Source organism: Cyprinodon variegatus, unplaced genomic scaffold (genome assembly GCF_000732505.1).
Source record: "Cyprinodon variegatus isolate N-32 unplaced genomic scaffold, C_variegatus-1.0 Scaffold168, whole genome shotgun sequence".
Taxonomy (NCBI): domain Eukaryota; kingdom Metazoa; phylum Chordata; class Actinopteri; order Cyprinodontiformes; family Cyprinodontidae; genus Cyprinodon; species Cyprinodon variegatus.
The window spans coordinates 531,280-551,794 of record NW_015150621.1 but is presented as its reverse complement, the minus strand read 5'-3'; the positions used below and the strand labels follow the sequence as shown (position 1 = coordinate 551,794).

General features: G+C 38.0%; 1 protein-coding gene across 6 annotated transcripts in view; it reads right to left on the bottom strand.

The window, feature by feature from the left end:
* Window positions 1–5,391: 5,391 nt before the first annotated feature.
* The window catches only part of golim4 (golgi integral membrane protein 4), a 34,217-nt gene continuing 19,093 nt past the window's right edge, over window positions 5,392–20,515 (bottom strand). Inside the window, exons 2-16 of one of the 6 annotated variants that reach the window (XM_015378270.1) lie at window positions 19,480–19,554; window positions 19,340–19,389; window positions 19,190–19,243; window positions 18,792–18,942; window positions 15,835–15,917; window positions 15,602–15,685; window positions 12,978–13,178; window positions 12,622–12,894; window positions 10,805–11,100; window positions 9,207–9,286; window positions 8,963–9,027; window positions 8,561–8,776; window positions 8,416–8,478; window positions 8,143–8,238; window positions 5,392–6,340 (exon numbers count right to left, since the gene is read on the bottom strand). In XM_015378270.1, the coding sequence (XP_015233756.1) occupies window positions 6,194–6,340; window positions 8,143–8,238; window positions 8,416–8,478; window positions 8,561–8,776; window positions 8,963–9,027; window positions 9,207–9,286; window positions 10,805–11,100; window positions 12,622–12,894; window positions 12,978–13,178; window positions 15,602–15,685; window positions 15,835–15,917; window positions 18,792–18,942; window positions 19,190–19,243; window positions 19,340–19,389; window positions 19,480–19,554 (1,934 nt within the window). In that variant the 3' untranslated portion in view covers window positions 5,392–6,193. The remainder of the gene's footprint in view (window positions 6,341–8,142; window positions 8,239–8,415; window positions 8,479–8,560; window positions 8,777–8,962; window positions 9,028–9,206; window positions 9,287–10,804; window positions 11,101–12,621; window positions 12,895–12,977; window positions 13,179–15,601; window positions 15,686–15,834; window positions 15,918–18,791; window positions 18,943–19,189; window positions 19,244–19,339; window positions 19,390–19,479; window positions 19,555–20,515) is intronic. The other 5 variants (XM_015378271.1, XM_015378274.1, XM_015378272.1 and 2 more) reach the window with 5 other exon arrangements.

The window sequence follows — 20,515 nt, the reverse complement described above, 5'->3', positions numbered from 1 at the left end:
CCTCCTGCTGAAAGGGTAATGACCCATCAGCTTCATGCACACATGCACACACAAAGCGCAAAGAAAAGAGTAGGAGGATTTTACTACATTTAATATGCCTGGATTTACTAAAAATCTAGCTAAACATGTGTGTGCTACCTGATTATAAAAAGCGTAATTGTTCATTTACAGTTAGAACCAGATATTTACATACCGTGTACAAATAGATTAGGATTTATTCTACTGATTAAATCAGTTTCATTTTTTCTTGTTTGAGGTCAACTACGATGACCATGATCTGTTTTCTAAATATCAGAATAAGGAGAGAATCGTTCAAAGTTTTCAAATTTTCTCCAAAGACAGAGGTTTACACAATACTAGTGTAAATTTTGGAGGGAAAACATGATAACATGTTTTTTTAGTATTTTAAATTGATTTTAAAGGCAACATAAAGCATTATTGTATGATGTTATGTGAAGTTGTGGGTCTCCACAGATCTGACTCTATATTTGTGTACTTTTCCCAGACAGCCGAGGTTTCCATGTTAATCTGATCATATAATTCAACCTGAAAGACTCACACAGAGAAAAGCTAGAATTAGAAAATACTTAATTTATTTATGCAGGTAACATAATCATATTCTTCAAAATATTTTTATCTAAGAAAAACCAGCCGATTGCAAGGACTCATTGACTATCTGCAATCCCTCACTCCAAGCATGCTTGTAGCGACAGTGGAGAGAAAAACTCAATTTTAACAGGTAGAAACATCCAGCAGAACCAGGCTCGGTGTGAGCAGCCATCTGCTGAGGCCGACTGGGTGTTTAAGGAGACAGAAGCAGATGAAGATATAAACGAAATATGTTATTTGGCCACCGGGCCCTGAAAAACTTAAATCCTGGGACCCGGACAGTGATGGTGGAATAAGCCAGAGGGCGAGTGATACTGAGAATGAGGGAGGAAATGGGATGGAGGTGGGTGAAAGTTTGCTTGCATATGGGAAAGAGAGGGTGGACCAGGAGCTTTTCCTCAGATAGAAAACTTTGAATCAATTTGACTGTATGATCTGGTGAAATGTAAAGTGCTTTGAGATGACATTGCTAATTGGCGCTATATAAATGAACTGAATTGAAATGAAATGAAGGGGATCTGGAAAGATGATTGGTTTAGGTGAGGCTTAAGCTTCATTTACATGCTGGTACAAATAGAATTAGAATTAGAATGTCCAGCCATCATACCAATCTGGAAAAAGATGGGTTTTGTATTCCAGAAATAAAGACCTTGTGAAGATAAAGCTTGTAAGAGAATGTAAAAGCACCACAGTAAAATGAATCATGGACCAACATGGACTGAAAAGCTCTGAGAAGAGGAAGCAATAACGGCAAAAGCAAGAAATAAAAATGTAACTTTGAAAATGCAATCATAGACACAGATTTTCTCAGAAATTTCTTGTGTTTTCATGAAACAAATGTTACAAATTCTTTAAATATAATGTTAATTGTTAATTTTGGGAGGAGCTAATAAGACTAATACCATAGCATCCCAGCTTTGAACTAAAGGGCTGCCGGCATCCTGTGGATATTTTACAGCAAAACAACAGAAAGAACATTAACTTGGCCACAAACTGATATTCATATTGGACTCTCTGCCTAAGATAAGTAGTGAGTAGTTCATTTAATAGAATAAGGTTTAAGAGTTGCCTCAGTTGTTTTGTGAACGTTGTAGCCATAGCCGTGTACAAACAAGGTTGCCTACAAAACCTGACACACTTCCACCAGTTCTGTCAGGAAGAATTAGCCAAAGTTCAACCAAACTATTGTAGGAAGTCTGTGGATGGAAAACCAATACTTTTAACCTAAATGTTGAAGAAGGCAACTAACTTTAACAAATGTTTGGAAATATATTAAAATAAAAATTGAAGAAATCCAAATAGATTTCCTACTCATTATTTATCAAAAAGCAATAGTTGGTCGTTCTTACCAAAAACAAAAAGGTCTGATGTCAAAAAAGATTATATGTTTCTTTTAAAAGTGTTTGGTTTCAAATATAAATGGACTGTGGAGCTTTCCCACCTCCTATTGACTTATTAATACAATGGAGCATTCCGCTCTGTTTAACAATAGTTTCAGTTTCAGCGTTCGCCTCTCACATAAGCACACCAAGCCATCTGATATTGCAGTCTATATAAATATGAATAGCTGCCACACATGCAACCAAGGCAGCGGCCCATAAATAATAACAATGAGCACACTGACAAAGGCAGAAACAGCTCAGCACTCTGTAATTCAGAAGAATAAACTACACTACAACGTAAGCAACATTGGCGCTCTAACAAGCGCGTACGGCCCTACATATAATGCAGTTACATGCCTCATCAGGACTTGCTTAACTGCAAAATATTGTTTATGCAGTCGTGAGTTTGGTTGAACTAGCCAAGTCTCCAGCTGAAGAGTGAGGGAGGCTGCAGAGGGTATAATGAGCTAATTGGGTATTTATACCGCAAATACAATCCAGGTCAAGCACAGCTGATCTTTGGAAAAAGGAACTCTGCTGTTTTCATCATCACTGCAATCCAGGAAAAAAGGTTTCAGCTAACAGTAGAACTTATTGCTTGATTACCTCCGATAACCAGTGGGAATCATGTTGGGTTTCCATAGACTTTGGCTCCAGGCTATCAGCAAGTTCAATTTATTCACTCCTGGTAATTAATCCATAAAATAACTGATAGACAAGAAGGAATGCGGAGAACAGCAGAGGAGCCACCTTTCGTTAACATAAAAAAAAAATATGTGTGTACATCTCCCTGTGGCCTACTATTAGCACAGTAATGAGACACTTGTTAGCGGTGCACTCCTTCTGCATCCCTCTGTCCCTTTGGGGTGGAAAAGGGAAATCTGCTGTCTACCAAGTATAGAGTAATGGTGACAGGAGGGATACGGAGAGGAGCAAAACAAGAAGCAGTAGGGTGGAGAAAAATGAGATCCACTGGGATGATGACAGAAGCAAAGAGGCAGGATTGAAGAGAAGAGAGATGATCTAACGGAGATTGCCTGTCAAGGATAAATGCTGTTTATAAAAACCATAATAACATTTCTCCGTCATGAAAATCCTGATATATCTGTTAATCTCCCTCATCAGCAGATGACATCTCACCTCTAAAAGAAAACAACCACTTGAATAGGATGCAGAAATGCAATCACTTTGACGAAGAAGAGATTAAAGGCTGATAAGAAAGCTTTGTGATCAGCCTGCAGGAATAAAATGTGGCTGTTCATCAGTTGTGTCAGAAGTCCTTGAAAAACCTCTACAATGTCCGGATATCTTAAACTCACTAACAAGTTGCAGATTTAGTTGATAGGTCCCAATTGCATTGATTGATAACTATCACATTATGTAAAAGCTATTTGAAACAATGAGGCTTTAGCCCACTAAAAAACCCTTTGCAAGTCAAAAACCTGTGCGATTATCATCATCACATTATCATCACACAGGTTTGTGAAGTACTATTTCTCCTTATGTTTTTCAATTCAGTTTTTTTTAGAGAGCACCAATTCACATCACACATAATCTCAACACAGTCAGATTGGTTAAAAGTTTTCTTTCAAGGAAAACCAGTTGACTGCATTGACTTATGGAATTAAAAGACATGCTCCTTCTGGATGATCTTGCAGCGATGAGTTGCCATTTTTTTGTTCAGCAATCCCGAGCATGCATGCAGCAACAGTAGAAAGGAAAAACTCCCTTTTAACAAGAAATATATATATATATATATATATATATATATATATATATATATATATATATGCTTATAGTTTACATACCCTTCCATTAAAGACATCATCATGTCACAGACTCTTCATGAAACTGACAACAGTGCTCTTAACTTAATGCTCTTAACTTCCATATCAATGCGATTTTTTTTGCACCATGTTTTTTTCTCCAACACTGTTTACATCTGATCACTGCTGCACTTTAAGGAATGTAAATATCATGAAAGCTTTATAAAAAGCTTTATACACTCTGTGTTTACAAAGTGATGATAAAAGTTGTCAAAGTGTTAGTCTAATCATGACATTTTTTATAATTTATAAAAAAAAACATATGTATATATGTATCAATAAATAAAACGAGTAAACAAGCCTGAGGGAGCTCCCAAATAAAAATGTTATTAGCAAGAAACTGTTTTTTCTTCATAACTATTTTTTACAAAAATTCAATATCAATTTTTTGAATAAATTATAATTTACTATATATACATATATATAAAATACAATAATTGTGAGACTTTGAGATTGAGTGAATTTATGTAAGTTAACTTTCCTCCTCCAACAGTTAAACAATATATACAAAAGGAAAAAGTACAACATACACATATTCCTTAGTATAAACCCAACCCTGCATAACACATCCTTTTATATAGCTGAACACCAATAAAACTCATAAAACAAAAGCTGGATAAACTTGTAGGAATTTTATATATTTTATGCAAATTTTAAAAATACTGCTTTACCTATCCATTTTAATCCATACAGTAATTAACGTACTGAGCTAGTGAGAGGAAATGACTAGTGGTGGGATGTGATAAAGTAAAAAAAGCTATCCAGTAGGTGAAAGTAATTACACCCATTCTTAAACCTTCAATAACAAAATGACCATTTTCTTTAGAAAGAGAAGTTTAATCTCACAAGGAACCCAGAGACCAGATTGCTGCCTGATTTATAGAATCAAGAAAACTAAATCAGGAATACCCAAGTCCAGTTCTGGAGAGATACTATATTCCTGAATGTTTAGATGCATCCCTTCACCATCTTAAATGAAGTTGGAACAAATATCTACAGTAAAAAACAAGATTATCTATTGAATACCAACATTTGAAAACCTGATGATCTAAACCTTTGCCTGCAACAAATCTAAAAGTAGAAGACCAAAGGAATGTGTTCAACATCTGCTTTGTTTCTGGTTCTGCAGAACATTTTGCTGATGCAAGTCTATTGCTCAAATTCCCTGCTCTAAAATGTTTGGCATCGGTTAAAATTGTAAAAAGCTCTCTTCAAACAGAGACTGCACCATGATGTTCAAAGTCTTACTGAACATGGATTGTTGGGGAGATCTTCTGAAAGGAACGAAAAACTCAGCATGCTACATATTAATTCAAATAGACCAACCATTTTTTGGTGACGAGTTTCTTTCTTGTGATAAATTGGATGCAAATCAAAGCAGAAATACACGCAAAACACAGCCGAAACCAACTTTAAAGGCTTAGCACAGAATATCACTTTCTCAGAAGTTAAATAGAGATTTATTCTGCAAAAAAAAACAGCCAGAAAGACCCAAACTTAAACATATCTGATCAGGACTATATTTTTAAGCTTCATTTCTGTCTAATTCAAATATATAAATGGACCCAAAACTTAAAAATTTGAAACTTCTTTATTCCAAACACCATTAAAATGACAAACAAAGCTTTAATACTATAAAAAAATCCCTTTGTTTTGTATCAAATATAACAGGTGTACAAATTTACAAAAATGTTTTCTATACAATGTGAATTTCATTCACACCAGCAGCTGACCTGAGATGAACCTCAGCTCAGACGCCATACTCACATCTTTTCTGTCAAAATTATTTCCTAAATGTTAAACGGCTACAACAGACGAAAGGCACATTGCAGCACATCATTGGCCACGAGTGTCATTTTACAGAAATATCCAGTCACCTGTCCGGAGGCTGGTTTAAGCCTGAATGTCAACCTTCCAGCAGCATAGGATGAATATTTAAAATGTTGCACCATTTCATGATTGTCAGTGTCGTTATGGTCGGCAATAAATAACAAAATGTGCTGATTCCTGGGAATGTGCGATAGAAAATGAACATGAAATTGTTGCAAAAACAACTGTCGTAAATAAAAGGGGGTCGGACAATATTAGAATTACATTATTGTGTCTCTCCTTTTGTTAAATACACACAAACTTGGCACAAAGAAAAATTACATTCTCTAAACCAGAGGAGCAAAAAAAAAAAAACATGTAAAAAGTAGAAAATACATAATCATATATGGAATTTATTATTTTTTTTCAAAGTTGTGTCCTTTTCCACAGTGTTCAGTGTTTGGATTCCCACATTCCTGGCAGGATTCCAGGTTTTCCAAAGGGAAACTGAGTGGATGGCAGGTTTTAACTTTTCCTCGGTTGTCCAAGCAGCCGCAGCTTTTCTTCCTACATTTCTGCTCGTCGATTGGTTCTTTTATTTCCTCCGGCTGCTTCCTCCTCTTCATCTTCTTCTTCCTCGTAATTCCCTACCTCATGTGCTCGGTTCTGGTGATTCCCCTCCTTCCTTTCTCCTTCCTGGTTTTTTGTATCATCCTGGTCCCCAAAAACAAGCACAGACAATAGAAAAGGGACACTTAAATAATGTGTTATAAAATATGTTTATTTCTACAAATTACCTTTAAAAGGTCCAGGATGAATAGAAATGACACTTTCTGAGAAATGAAGGATGAAGAACTCCATTCATTCAGTTATCTTGCAGGTGATGAGCCAAGCCCAGGTGAAAATCTGACACCCTGATGAACCCAGCACCTTTCTGACCTGGTTTTCCTGAACTAATGCAGGCCTGGGTTCAACTTACACTCACACAACACAGAGACGCACACACAGCCGAGCACCAGCTCATCCTCAGGCTTCTATTACTTAGAAAATGGAGCAAAAATATCTGCATCCTGATGAAAATTTATTTTAAAAATGCAAACCTAGAATTGATTCATTTCCTTCACAAAAAAACTTTCAGACTACAAAAAGTAGCCATTTAAAACATGGAGGCAAATGCAAAGGTAGTAGATTGTTGGTACCCCAGCAGGGGGCATAAAGTCTCTCCAAAGCTGACTGTTGCCAAACTGGTCTATGGAACAAACAGCTATAAAAATCTAAACAGAAACCAGTTCTTATGGAGTGATGTCAGAAAAATATGCAATTTCTTTCCAACCACCAAATCTTAAAGTGTTTAGTTAGTTAAACTTAGATTAGACTATAAATTGAATGCTTTTAGCAGATGAGACTTAAGCAAATCTTTCTGCATCTTTGCTACAATTGTGCAGAAAAGCATTTCATGGGCATCAATAAGCACGCTGGTGAACCAGTTTCTCTTCCAAACACTTAGGGTCCCTTTACAGAACACAAGGCATCATGACATTTTTGGAAACTAAACAAAACTTACTAAGAATCCTCCAATCCGTTTCCCTGTTCTGTGCTGCACTGCAGCAGCTACTCAGCTCCATGCATGGCCGCCCACTAGGGGCACTTATTGGTGAGTCAGAGGCAACCTTTCCTGCACTTTCTGCCTTGCCAAGAACTGAGAGAAAGTCTGCCCTTCCCAAGTGAACATTGTTCTAATAACAACCATGTTGCAGGGCACTTCACTGTTTATGAAGCACAACAACAGGATACAGCTGTTCAGCCCATGCACTTTTGACACGGAAAGGACCTGCAAACATTCAGATGACGTCGGTGGAACCGTGGTGTTACGGCCCAATCCCTGGGTGCAGCACAGCTGATTTTGTTGAGATAAATTATTTTTTAACAGGACATATTTATTCCCACTGCTACTCAAACAACTTTAAATGCTGGATATTTTAGCATTATATCCAGTTAGTGCAGTATTAGCTTAATAAAGAGAAAGTTTCTTTATAACCTTTAGTAAACATAGCACTAACCCATCATTCTACAGTATTTTACTAAAGTCTATAATTTATCTGTACATTATGATGCAACTCAGTTTGTGCAGGAGAGTATATATCTCATCCATCCTTTGTCTGTCACGCTTATTCCAAGCGGGGTCGTGAGGGGTGCAGGGCAACACAGAGACAAACAACCACACACACACACTCATACCTACATTTAGAGAAACCAATTAACCTAACATCATGCTTTTGGACTGTGGGAGGAAGCCGGAGTACCCGGAGAGAACCCACGCATGCACAGGGAGAACATGCAAACTCCATGCAGAAAGAGCCAGGGCGAGATTCGAACCCTGATCTTTTTGCTGCAAGGTGGCAGTCCTCTCCACTGCGCAACCCAGTGCAGGAAAATATAACTGTATCCCATTAATCAATAATTTATTCCATCTCTGCTAGTTTTTCAGTTTCTAACTCTCTCCCTACAAAACTCACCTGCTCCATGTTCTCATTGTACTGCTCTTCTCCTTCCTCTTCCACCCCCTCCTCTTCTCCCTCTCTTTTCTCTCCACCAGCTACATCCTCCTGCGCCTTGAGATACAGACACCCCATATATGCGATCCATTAAAAAAACAAACTTAAAGTAGATCTAAGGTTAAGTCAGAATCCCTTTGAATAAATCTAACATCTAGTTGGGTCACTCTGGAACAAAGATCACATTAAGTTTTCCATGACTAATGTTTTGATCTGTGAGGTGCTGGTTTTTACCTCGTCCTCCTCTTGGTACTGGTCATCCAGATTGTCCTCCTGCTGATCAGGGTTTCCAGCCATCTGTTAAACACAACATTTTAAATGCACCTAACTTTAAAACGGTGTAACCTCTGGAGGACATCTTCACTGTGCCCATACTCACCACCAGCTCGTCCTCCACAGCAGGTCGTCCAGGATCCGGATGAGGCTCTAAGTGCTGGCCATGAGCAGCTGGCTCTTCTTCCTCTTCTAACCCGTCTTCCTCTTCTTCCTCCTCGGCAGCCCCATGTGCTGGATGCTCATCCCCAGCCTCCTCAAACTCATCCTCTCCCTGGTTATTGGGGTCGTCTTCAGGATCCACCTCACCATCCATGCCACGCTTCAATGTGGAACCAGAAGTATACGTCATTAAAGGATGACAACAAAAACATCTGACTATTGCTGCATGTTCAAACCTACTTTTTAATAATAATGTGTAAAAAGAAAAGACACAAAAAGGCGACATAAGCACCCATTCCACATTACTGCTGAGTGTCCTTTTTCACAGTTTGGAGATAAAAATCACCTGATGCAGGGAAACTCTGCGTTTCTCCTCTTCCTCTTCTGGTAACATGTGAACGTCTCTCTCTGCTAACAAACAAAGTGTAAACAATCTGTGCATGTTTTCAATGTCATAAAATACTTTGGATTTCAGTAATCATTTAACTCTTGATTTGTACTGTGATACAAATTATAGTGTTCCGCTTGATTTATTCATATCAATAGCTTTATCATAAGTCATGCATTGAAAAAGATCTTTTTTGTCTCACCATCTTCGTTAGTGATGTGATGGTCCTCTTCATTCTGAACATCCTCATCCTCATCCATGTTCTCATACTCCGTCCTTTTCCTATCAAAAACAACACCCATCAGCAGCTAGAGGAGAAAAACCTCCAATTTAAAAGTCATGCCTGAACATAAAGAACATGGAAAATGAACGCTACGTTAAAACTGTAGTCACTGCATCGCTAATCTGTCCAGACCAGGGAGAAATTTTCAGTCTTTTAGGTTTGTGTTAAGGTAGCTGAATGCTCCACAAGAACATAGACATTTATTCTTGTTCCTGCAATGAATGACAGCATTTTTTTTCTTGCGTTCCTGGCTCACTTCTTTTTTTTTGCAGAACTTTTTTTCTTGCGGCACATCTAAAAACAGCCATGTGATTGGTTAGAATATGGATGGCCATTGTTCTGTAAAAAAAGTGAGGATGTTTTTCCACTTTTGTTTCCAGATTGGATTTCCAATTGTATTTCAGTTCTGAAAATCCATACAGTGATCCGTTATGTAAAGGATACTTTGAGGATTGTCTGGTAGAGGCAGTGAGAAACATAAAATATGAAGAAAATACGATCATTTGTATGATTCGTCCTTTAAGTAGCATAAAGCATTTTTCACTAAAAAGAAATCCATCCTCTGCCATTGTGCTGCTGTGGTGTTTTTTTTTTGTGGGTGTGACAAAAGTTACACTGGATCAGACTTATTCGATAACGTCCTTCCTCAAATGTCACTGTCCTGCAGCTTTTCATGCATCCCTTCCTCAACACACCTGAAACAAATGAATGCTTAATGGCCAGGCCTCTGCTACACTTACTGATTTGCCAAGGAGGTAATTTGGCCTTTAGTTTCAGGTGGGTTGAAGCAGGGATGCATGCAAAAGCTGCAGGAAAATAGCACTCAAGGACCAACATTGCCTACCCCTGTTTTAGAGTATGCAATAAGCTTGAAACTACATAAAAGTTCATTAGTGGGTATGTTTTAAACAAAGGATTTTCAGAAGGAAGGAAGGACATTTTGATCAAGAACAAGAAGGAAAGACAACTATTAGACAGTGTGATGGTTAATAAGAAAATACAAATATTTTTTAAACCCTTATTTTATTCTTTCAAACTTTTCCAAACCTGAAAAATACTGAAATCAATTCCATACTTCAGCAGGTAAAAACCTTGTTTCTTGGAAGATATCTAACCTTGTCGCATTTTGTACTGGAAAAGAGACATTTCTTTGATTCTGATCAATAGATCTAGGCATTAATATGCATAAAAATATGTATAAAAGCAGGTAAAATATTTTTGTGTATTTGATCTTTGGTTAAGGTGTTAGTGAGATTATCTATAAGTCGAATTAGTGTCTTGTTCCTTAAAATAAGAGATAATCTACACTTGAGATGTTTTTTTTTCTTATTTTATTTCTTATCTGTTCTTATTTTAAAGTGCCATCTTTTCATAGGCAGATCATTCTATCTCCTCAAATGAAATGCAAATACTTTTGTTTAAAGAAAAATCTACATAGTTCATTTTGTGCAGTGAACAAGTTTTTACTGGATTAACTTTTCTTAGAGAATTTAAACAATTCCAGGGCTCAATATAACCTTTGGTGCTCCTCTCTCAGCAGCTGCTCCTTTCTGTCAGCCTCCCTGTGATGCTGCTCCTCCAGGTTTTGCTCCTCCTTTAGACGCTGCTCCCTCTCTTTCAGCACCTTCTCTCTCTGAGCCTGCAGGGCTTCCTGCTGCATCTGGATTCGCCTACGCTCTTCGGCCCTCCGGGCCTCTAGGCGCTGCTCCTCTTGCTGCTGCTCATAGGCCGACTTCAGGTTGTGCACCTGTGGTGGTGCCTGGTGCTGCGGCTGAGTCGCCTGATGGAGCTCCACATTGTTGTCCTCAGAAATCAGAAAAATAAGAGGAAAAAAAAAACATTTTGTTCATCTATGCGAATAGCAGATATGTCCGTATAAAAAGGACACTTAAGTTGTATATAAATTGCTCTAAAACTATTTAACACACAATCTATAAACATCCTCTAACAAAAAACTAAAAATTTAATCCCTTTCTAATGTTACATCCACATACATTAAAGTCGTAGGGAAGCGGCTGTTCCAACGGTTGCATTTCCGAATTCTCCCATGTGGTGCACGACTTTACACGAGTGAATAAAGTGATTGGTCGTTTATCAAGGGGACGGATTTTTGCGGCAAAGTTCGCAAGCAAGCGTGATTGTGGCTGGTGTCTCGGAAGCATCTTGCTAACCAGTTAGCAACTTAGTGCTAGTAGATTCCCAATGGGAAATTATATTGGGACCAAGTAGCACTTAACGACACTATCAATGAACGAGAAAACATGCAAGAGGAGGAAAGTTTTGTGTCGGAGGTCGTGGATGAGTCTCCTCCGTCATACATTTTTATTTAGAGGAGGAAAGCGGGGACAAAGATGTTGTAGAAGGGCGGCAGAAGCTTGGTTTGGTGTAGAAGGCTTACAGCCGTAAATGTTTGAGCCCTTGCCTCGCAACGCTGCCAGTTCCGTTACCTCTACTCCTCCTGAAGACACCGACGTCCATCCCAGTGAACACTGGGACGGAACTCAATGGTTACGTAAATAATGGTTCTTATTTCTTATTTCAACCGTTGCATATATTAGCTGCGAAATATGAATCAAGATACTATGACCAAAAAAATTAGATTGACAGATGACCGTTGATATATAATTGGCTGAATTTAGGCGTCCAAGCTAAACTAACTGGCCTGCATTAAATAACTTTTGGGACAATATCATCTGATAAAGAGTACATTTATATAAGCCAGAATGTTTTGAAATTTAAAAATGACTTTTATACGACTTTAATGTATTTTATTGGGATTGATGTTTGTTATGGCTACTCTTGCATCAAAACGGTTTCCCAAAAAATTGCCAGAGTAGTCTTAGGAGGAGGTTTTTCGACTCACAAAACAAAAAGCACTCGTGGAGAATTTTCTTGTCTCAAAAAGGGGTGTTTTCTTTACTTATAAAAAATAACAGAAATATTCTCAGAGTTGACTTACAAAAATTCAAGTATAAACATTAAGTGATGTGTGTGAAAAAACTGTTGCACTCCTCACTCCTTCAAACAATCAGATCCACCTCATCAGCTGCTTCTACTTGTTAATCTCAGCAGGAGGCAGACTGACAAGGAGGAGAGTCAAAGCAAAACCAATACATAAACAAATAAACAATAGCTCTACCATTCACACAACCTTAGATTTAACATTAATAATTTAGCAAAAAATTATTTAATCTAAATAGGCTCCAACAGTGTGATTAGGGTTTTTTAAATAGGGTCATCTTACTGTTGGAGGTGAACCTTTACTACACTAGAAAAGTGAAAAAGTGACCGACCCTTTGAAAGTCCAAATCTGTTTGTGTCAACTAGGTCTTACCAGCTGCGGCTGTCGTTTCTGTCGGTCCAGGGCGTTCTCATCAGGCTGCTCTTCCTCCCGCTCTTCCTCCCCCTCCTCCTCCATCTGCCCATCATGTGTCTGGTCCAGATCCTCCTCCAGCTTTTGAGGCTGTCCGGCTTGAGCCATCTCCTCCTCTGCCAACTCCCTCTTCCTCTCCGCCTCCCCCTCTCTGTCCTCATCTCTCTCAGATGGGCCGAGCTGGGAAATTATTTCAGACTGGGCGTGGACATCGTTCACCTCCTGATGATCCAACTTAACAAGAAAACAACAGAGTCCTCATAGTTGGATATTTACAGTATTTTTTGTTTTTGTTGTTTTTTTTCCCCTCTCATTACCCTTGATTCTGTGTCCCAGTGCGGATGACGGTCATCTTGAACATGCATCTCTTTTCCAGTCAGCTGGGATTCATGAGCATGTGATCCAGCTGTTACAGCTGCTGCTTGCAGCTGCTGAGAAACATGGTTTGGATCAGGCTGTACCTGGTTTGGGTTCCTGTTTTGAGTGTCTTTGAGCTGCTTGTATTCATCCACCTGGGCCTAGGGAGAACAGCATACACGAAAGAAAGGCTAAGCCATAGGGAAATGGTGCAAATAGCAAGAAGCTAATCCAGAAGTGGGTCAGCATTCAGTGGACAACAGCCAATAATAGCAATAGGCAACAGATTCATTCTATTATCAGTTTATTTATAGAGAGAAACATTAGTCTACAGAAAGCTTAAAAAATAAATTATTTAAGGGGGTCAAAAGTGACAATCCTTTAATTTATGGCCTAATCCAATCAGACACTCGTACATAATGGTTTAGTACAACCATGACCGCTCCACATACTTAACTTACAGAGATGAGCTTCCATCTGAAATGTGTTCCTTTCACATTGGAAAAATAATCGAGGCCACCAACTTTATCAGAATTTTAACTTTTTGTCTATAAAACATTTAAACTCTCTGTCATTTATTCATGCAGCAGAGAAAATCGCAAAGCATAGATATTCAGCTACAGGAGAGACTGGTGTGACACCATGATATTGACTTCCTGCAGAAGGGACTAATGTGACCCAATGTGTTCCTTCAGAAAGAACAGGTGGATGGATATCCACCTGATAGGCATGATGGATACCTAGTTCTTTCAAAATAGGCTGGTTTGATGTCAGTTCATTTAGAGGCTTTTGAGACGTAACAGATGTTAATTTGAACAGGAAGCACTTGTTAAATTCAGTGTTGGGATCGTTACTTAAAATGTGTCATACGAGCTGAGCGAACAGAGAGAGCTTTAAAAAGGAGCAAGTTCTAGTTTAAAAGGCATGATGGAGTTTTTGAATGATACTGCCACCTGTGGTCAAAAACAGAACTCCAGCTGTCTTCTGCACATTCACATTCTTTTAGTGAACGCTTGCACTTCACTAGGGTTTGTTTTTTTTACTCTCTCCTTAAGTGGAGTTCCCATTGATGTCTGATTGCTTCTGAGTATCCACAAAATCCATCTTTAATACAACGCTTGAATTTTGTGCTAGATCGAATTATTTAACATGGCCACATCCACCAAACAGAGCGGGAACATCTGACCAGAAGTACATCCGGAAAATAAGCTACAGGCTTATAGATGCATCTGTGCTGAAATACTGAGGCGTCTGTCTGCTCATCAAACAATGTTTGAGTTGTAAAGGCTAATATTTGAAAAAAAAAAAAAAAAGTAACAGAGTTAGTAACTCTGGAGGAGTTAGTTACTGAACAATCAAAGTAACTTGTTACCAGTCAAAGTAACTAAGCAGTTACTTTTTATTATCTAAAATGTTGTAGAACTGAGGTTTCCCTTTATCAGAAGAACTAGAGGTTTAATTAAGAATTCTAAAAAAAAAAATTAATTAATTTATTAAATTATTAAAAGGAATACACACTGACAATGTTGAATACTGATCTGCACCATCTGGTGTTCGTGATGGGACAAGTGAGCTGTTATACAGTTATATAGATATGACTTTATTATTTGTTTGTAATTAAAGAAATTATGTTTTAGAACTTTATAATTTTGCACTTTGACAGCCTTTAACTTTAACTTCTTCAAAGAAAATGTGTGAAGCTGAAAAATAAAATATACTTTGCAAAAGAAATTATTTAATCCTATAGTGTTACTCCTGTTTAAATGAAAAAAAGTTTCTGTTAAAGTATTGCAGAATAAACAAAGGCTGTTTAATGCAAAACCATGCAAGTAAAGTCCATCCAACACTGAGAAACTAATGGAAATGTTTGGAAAAAGGCAGCAGCTGGAAGTCAGTGCTGAGGTAATAAGACAAGCTTCTTCAGATAACTGATTCTAACTGACGTTTATAAATTCTGTATTCCTGTTAGCTTCAAAATCCTTTGTGTTCGTAAATTTTTAACATAAACAATATTTACCATGGAAGAGCATCGTGCCAATCCTCCATAGTAACTTCTTTGCACATTACAAACAAAACTTTAAATATTTTATTTTAACCACTTTCTGTTTTGCTAATGTAACACCAGCCCTTCAAAGATTAAATAAATTGGCTTTCTTTTTTCTGAAAAGAGTCACACAGACATGCCGGGGTGATTAAATCCAAAAAGGCGGCCTTAGTTTCTGCTCCATTGTTTCATGTCTTTATTACAGATTGCCATCCCATTAGCTTTGCTGCGTTGAAGATGGACTACTTTTACCCAAACCCCCAACTAGAGGCACTAATGGAAAACCATAAAACCGATTAGATAACGGAAATGGACAAAAACAGATCGAGGGGAAAAAAGGTGATTTACTATCCATCATAAAGACACAATACAGAGTAATTTAGCCTTTATGTTTAAGGAAGGATTGAATTGAATAAGTCATTATGAGAACCTTTCTCCTCTGCAGGACTCACATGAGCAGAGGCACACATTGTCAGTATTAATCTGCCTGGGTGTTAGAGGACTGCAGTAACAGTAAAGCCCCCATCACTGCTTTCTCACCTGAGCTGCAGCTAGCGCACTCTTGTGGTCCTCCAGGTTCAGTGCAAGCTGGTCGTGGGCTGCCTTCAGGTCCTGATGCTTGAGCTGAGCACAGAACAGAACCACTTAGAGCTAAATAGACTCTGCAGATATGTCAGCATTTTTTTTTTTGTATAACAGAATTCAATACATGCAGAAAGAGTTGGATTTTAGTCATATTAATTATTAAAGACAAACTGTTGTGTCCTCCTCACGTGTGCATCCTGCAGCTGGGTATGAATCTCGTGGTGGGCTTTCCTCAACTGTTTGTTTTCTTCTCTTAGGTTATAAACATGTTCTGGTATAAAAAAAAAAAAAAAGTAAAAAGACACTTTTAAAAAAATGTGTTAAAAACAGACAATAGGCCTCATCAAAGCAGTTTTCTTGGGAACAAATTTCTTCTTTATTGGTTTTGTGAGGAAATGTCACATTCACCATTTATCATCTATTTCTAATCTTCTCTCAGGTACGAACACATTTTACGAGTCCTCCAGACCTGACGTAGGAGTCTTGCACAATGAGTCAGCTGTTTTCCAAACCTAGTTTTTCAATAAATTACTGCCTTTGTTTAACTGAGAAGCAATTGTACATTTTATTAGGCTACATCATTATACATTATGCAACTCTGCAATCATAAACTACATATTAATTCAATGATGACAGAACCATCAGTCACAGCACTTGCAGCTGGCATGTCGGTATCCAGGTAACACTAGTTGAATGTCAGTGAGATCTATGTGAGATCGAGCTACTATTGAAATAACAATTGAGACAGAAAATGGATATAAAGTTTAGAAACTTGCTGCATAAAATTCATCTAATGGTAAAACATCCATTCATCTCACTATATGGCAGCTCCTTGGTTTTTGTATTACATACATGTAAAATATTTGCGTTTGGGTCAAATCAGGGTTTCACCATTAACGCCTTAATGTTTATTGTACAAGAGATGGAGAGAACAACCAAGGGCTGACAGACATGATCTTTTATTACATGCTTGTGTTTGTATATTAAAAGAAGATTTTGCAAAACGTTGCGTTTGTTGATGGCAGTTCATATTAATCATTTACACCATATTTTGCATGTCTTGCCTCTACCAGTAGTTTTCATTGGCTGTTTTTATATCAAATTATTTTTATTTCTTATTTTACTTTTACTACTGTAACGCTGCTTTCACACCAAATGCAGCAGGAGCCGCAGAAGCAGCGAGTTTAGATGCAAAGTCAATAGTTGACACGCGTCAAGGCGCAGCAAAAGATCCCGCCGCGCGTCTGAGCATCTGAAGCGGCGAGAGCAAAAATTGAACTTTTGCTGCTCAACGCTCCGCATCACCCAATCAGACACGCTGATCTGGAGCTGGCAGGGAGACAGACACATCGCTGTTGATGCAGAGCGCTATCCTCTGAAACAGTTTATTAGTGCCTAAATTGGCTTAAAGTGTAGAAATCTGCCGGCAAAACATGTTCGCCTTTATTATCCTGGTGCCTGCAGTTTGGATTATGTACATGAAAAGCGCTTTCCAGCCACCGCGGCAAACCGCAAGGAGGTGACCAGTCCACAGGCTGCTATTGAATGGGATTACTGACAGTGCACAGCCGGTATGTGGGGGTCTGAGCGGCTCCGACAGAAATAATATTGGAAGGCAGGATGGTAATCTGGATGAACTGACTGCACTGATTAAGTTTTCTCACTTAAAAACATATTAAAACTACTTTATTCCCACTGATCACAGCAAATATAGCTGCCAGGCAAAGAAAGGATAGAGTAGCTTCGCCCAACATGCGCCAGACCCACTTTTGCACCACGCAGCCAGAGCAGCAAAGCTGCTTCAGCCGCGCGTCAGAACTAAACTGGTACAAGCAGCAAAAAGGAAGCAGCAGACGCGATTTTCCTGCTCCTGCTGCGTCCGGTGTGAACGTAGCATAACAGTGCAACCGCAGAATTTGCATCTTTTTAATTTATTCTCTGCTGCTTGGATTTTTACTTGTCCATTAATTCTGCTGCTCAGGTCTTGGTCAGCAGGGCCGCGCCCTCCAAACCGGTCTCTTAAATATAGTTCTTTTATTATACTGTATTATTAACAATTGAAAATAGTTTTGCTCAGATTTGTAAGAAAGCACATCATAGTTTAAAATCCATTTCAATGTTGTTTCTTGTTTCAGGTTATTAATGTTCATGTAGTCTTTTTTTTCTCTGAGTAATTTCTCTGAATGAACAAGCGTGGAAGTCATAGCCTTATACGGGATTATTGGAGCGGTAATTATGCAGATTTACATTTGTCAGAAAGCAAACTCATTTATGCACAGGTGGACTGCATCACATTTACAGGGATTATTAACTGAAGTTAAGGACGTTTCTTGAATCTGATGTGGCGCATTCGTAAAAGCCCAGGACAGAAAAAAATGAATAAATATTTATTGGCAATAATACGAAAATGTTTTTGCATGAGGCCCAGTGTTCTCAAACATTCCAGGTGAATCTATGCACAAGCGTAAGAGGAGATCAAAATCTCTGAAACTTTTTGCATAGAATAAAAAAAAAAAAAGCAGGGCTTGAAGATTGTCCAGTAACATTCAGTCATGTGTTCTACACAGACCCAGAGACCTTATATAAAAGGGCTTTTCCATGTCTGAAGAGTGAAAGGCTGTGGTTTGGCTGGTTTAAAAGGTTTCCATTTCAAAACCTAAAAAATGTTTTCCAGGTATTTTTAATGAGATCCCAAAGAAGGTTCTGAACTATTAAGCATTTACTGGAACGTAGAGTAACAAGCTTCACTTCCACCACCTGTTGCTGAGCACCAGCAGTCACTGGCATCAGATTTATTTGCTTTCAAGACAGATAAATCAAGCTGTTGGAAATGTTTCAGGCTATGACAAGCACAGAAAATTGTAGAGTCACAATTGTGTGGCTCTACAAAGAGTGAGAAACCAAGGAGGTATTATATTCTACATAACAACTTGAGAGCTATTACATTAGGTGTGTATTTATACTAAGGTCTGAAGAGGCACATATGTCAACAAGAGTTGAGACCCAAACCCAGGACAGAAGGATCAAGGAAAGAGGCCTTAATGCCGTAAGTCTCTGCCACGCCCTGTATCTCCTTTTATTTTATTCTTTTGTGTTAAACTAGAAAATAGTATTTCTACTTAACTTTATCCAACCCCATTAATACCTTTAAGCTGTGAGATCTCCACTTCTTTGGCTTTCTGCAGTTTATCGTAGCGATCTCTGTGTTCGCCCAGCAGCCGGCTGTGGTCCTCTCCTTGCGCTTGATGCTGCTCGTTTAGCTCGTAGTACTGCCTCTTCAGTTCACTATGCTGGTTCTGTCAGGAATAAAACATTGACATCATTGTGTGGCTTTCCTATACTACACAGACACTAACTGTACATTAAAACCATTCTAGACAGGATACGTGATAAGAATGTGGGATTATTTGCATACTAGTACAACAGGAAGAGACCTGAATAATGTATGCAAATGTCGAGGTAGAAAAACGAAAAGGAGGAAAGCAGCCAGAATGGTGAATCCAGGAGAAACAATTGGTGCGCTGAGATTTTAACAATCCTTACCTTCAGCATCTGATGTTGCACCTGTAAAGAGTTGAGTTTGCTGTTGGCATCTTGCTGTTTAAACACATAAGAATTAAAGTAAAAAAAAAAAAAAACATAAAAATACAGAAGGAAGAAGCCAGTATGAAGAAAGAAGATAAAGTAACTCACCTTCTCCTTGTTCAAAGATTTCTCTGCTTCAAGTTTATAAACAAGGTAATCTATGAAAACAAATTCATACAACTAGGGTGAATATCAGCTACTGCAAAAAAAAAAAAAAACCAAAACTTTTTTTTTTTTTTTTTTCTTACCTTCTTTGGCCTTTTTGTGCTCTAACCTCTCCTTCTGTAGAGATTTCTCCAACCGGGATCTATGCTCGTACACCACTAAATATATTTAAAAAATGAAGATAAACCATTAGAATAAAGCATAATAGGAAGATGCAAGTGGAAGAAAAAAAAATCAAAAGACAGATAAAATCCAAATATGAACTTTTTTTTTTTTTTTTTGCTGACAGAGACCGACCAAGACGAAGCAAGAAGTTTATGGCTTATATGACAGTCAGATGTGATATTTACCCAAGTGGGTAGTGATGTCAGTAAATACCTCCAAGGGGTATTTCTTTAATTACATTTGTAACAACAAAAAAGTCTTAAAGTAATTCAGTTTTAGTATTTTGTAATTCAGAGATTTCTTTGTGTTTATTATAGGATATTATTGTTTTTTCTTTTTTACATACACTAGACTTATCTATCTCAGCTAAATTTGAGTAGAGTTTTAAACATTTTTAGAGATCGATGAAGCGTTCATGACTCTTACATAAAGGGTAACTTATGTTTTCTAAATAAATTTTTTTTTCAATTAGCATTCATTATTTAAATTGTTGGGGGAAAAAAATTCCTGATGTAAAAAAAAAAAAAAAAAAAAAATCCAATTGATCCAACATTGGGATCAGGATGTATACTGCTGAGGTTCTGAGGTCTGCATCACAGAGTGGGGCCATCGCTCTACATCTTTGAAGGCCGGTGTCCAAAAACTTTTAGATACGGTGCCATACGTTCTCGTTTGCATGGACATGGGATAGGGGGGGGACCATAACTTCATGCTTAAATCGACTGGAGCTTTGCACAGAATACAACGGTATTTTGTTGCGACAAGTGGGAGGCGGAGTACACAGTGTGCAAAGCTGGCACATCTTTCAGTGTCTAATTAAGATGCTGGAGATCTCAAAGCTCACATGGACACTGAAAAACATAACAAAGCTGTCATTTACATGTAAAAAAAGAAAGCAGATCTGGATAGAAACAATTGTGAATTCTATGATAAGGACGGAGTAGAAGCTGCAAA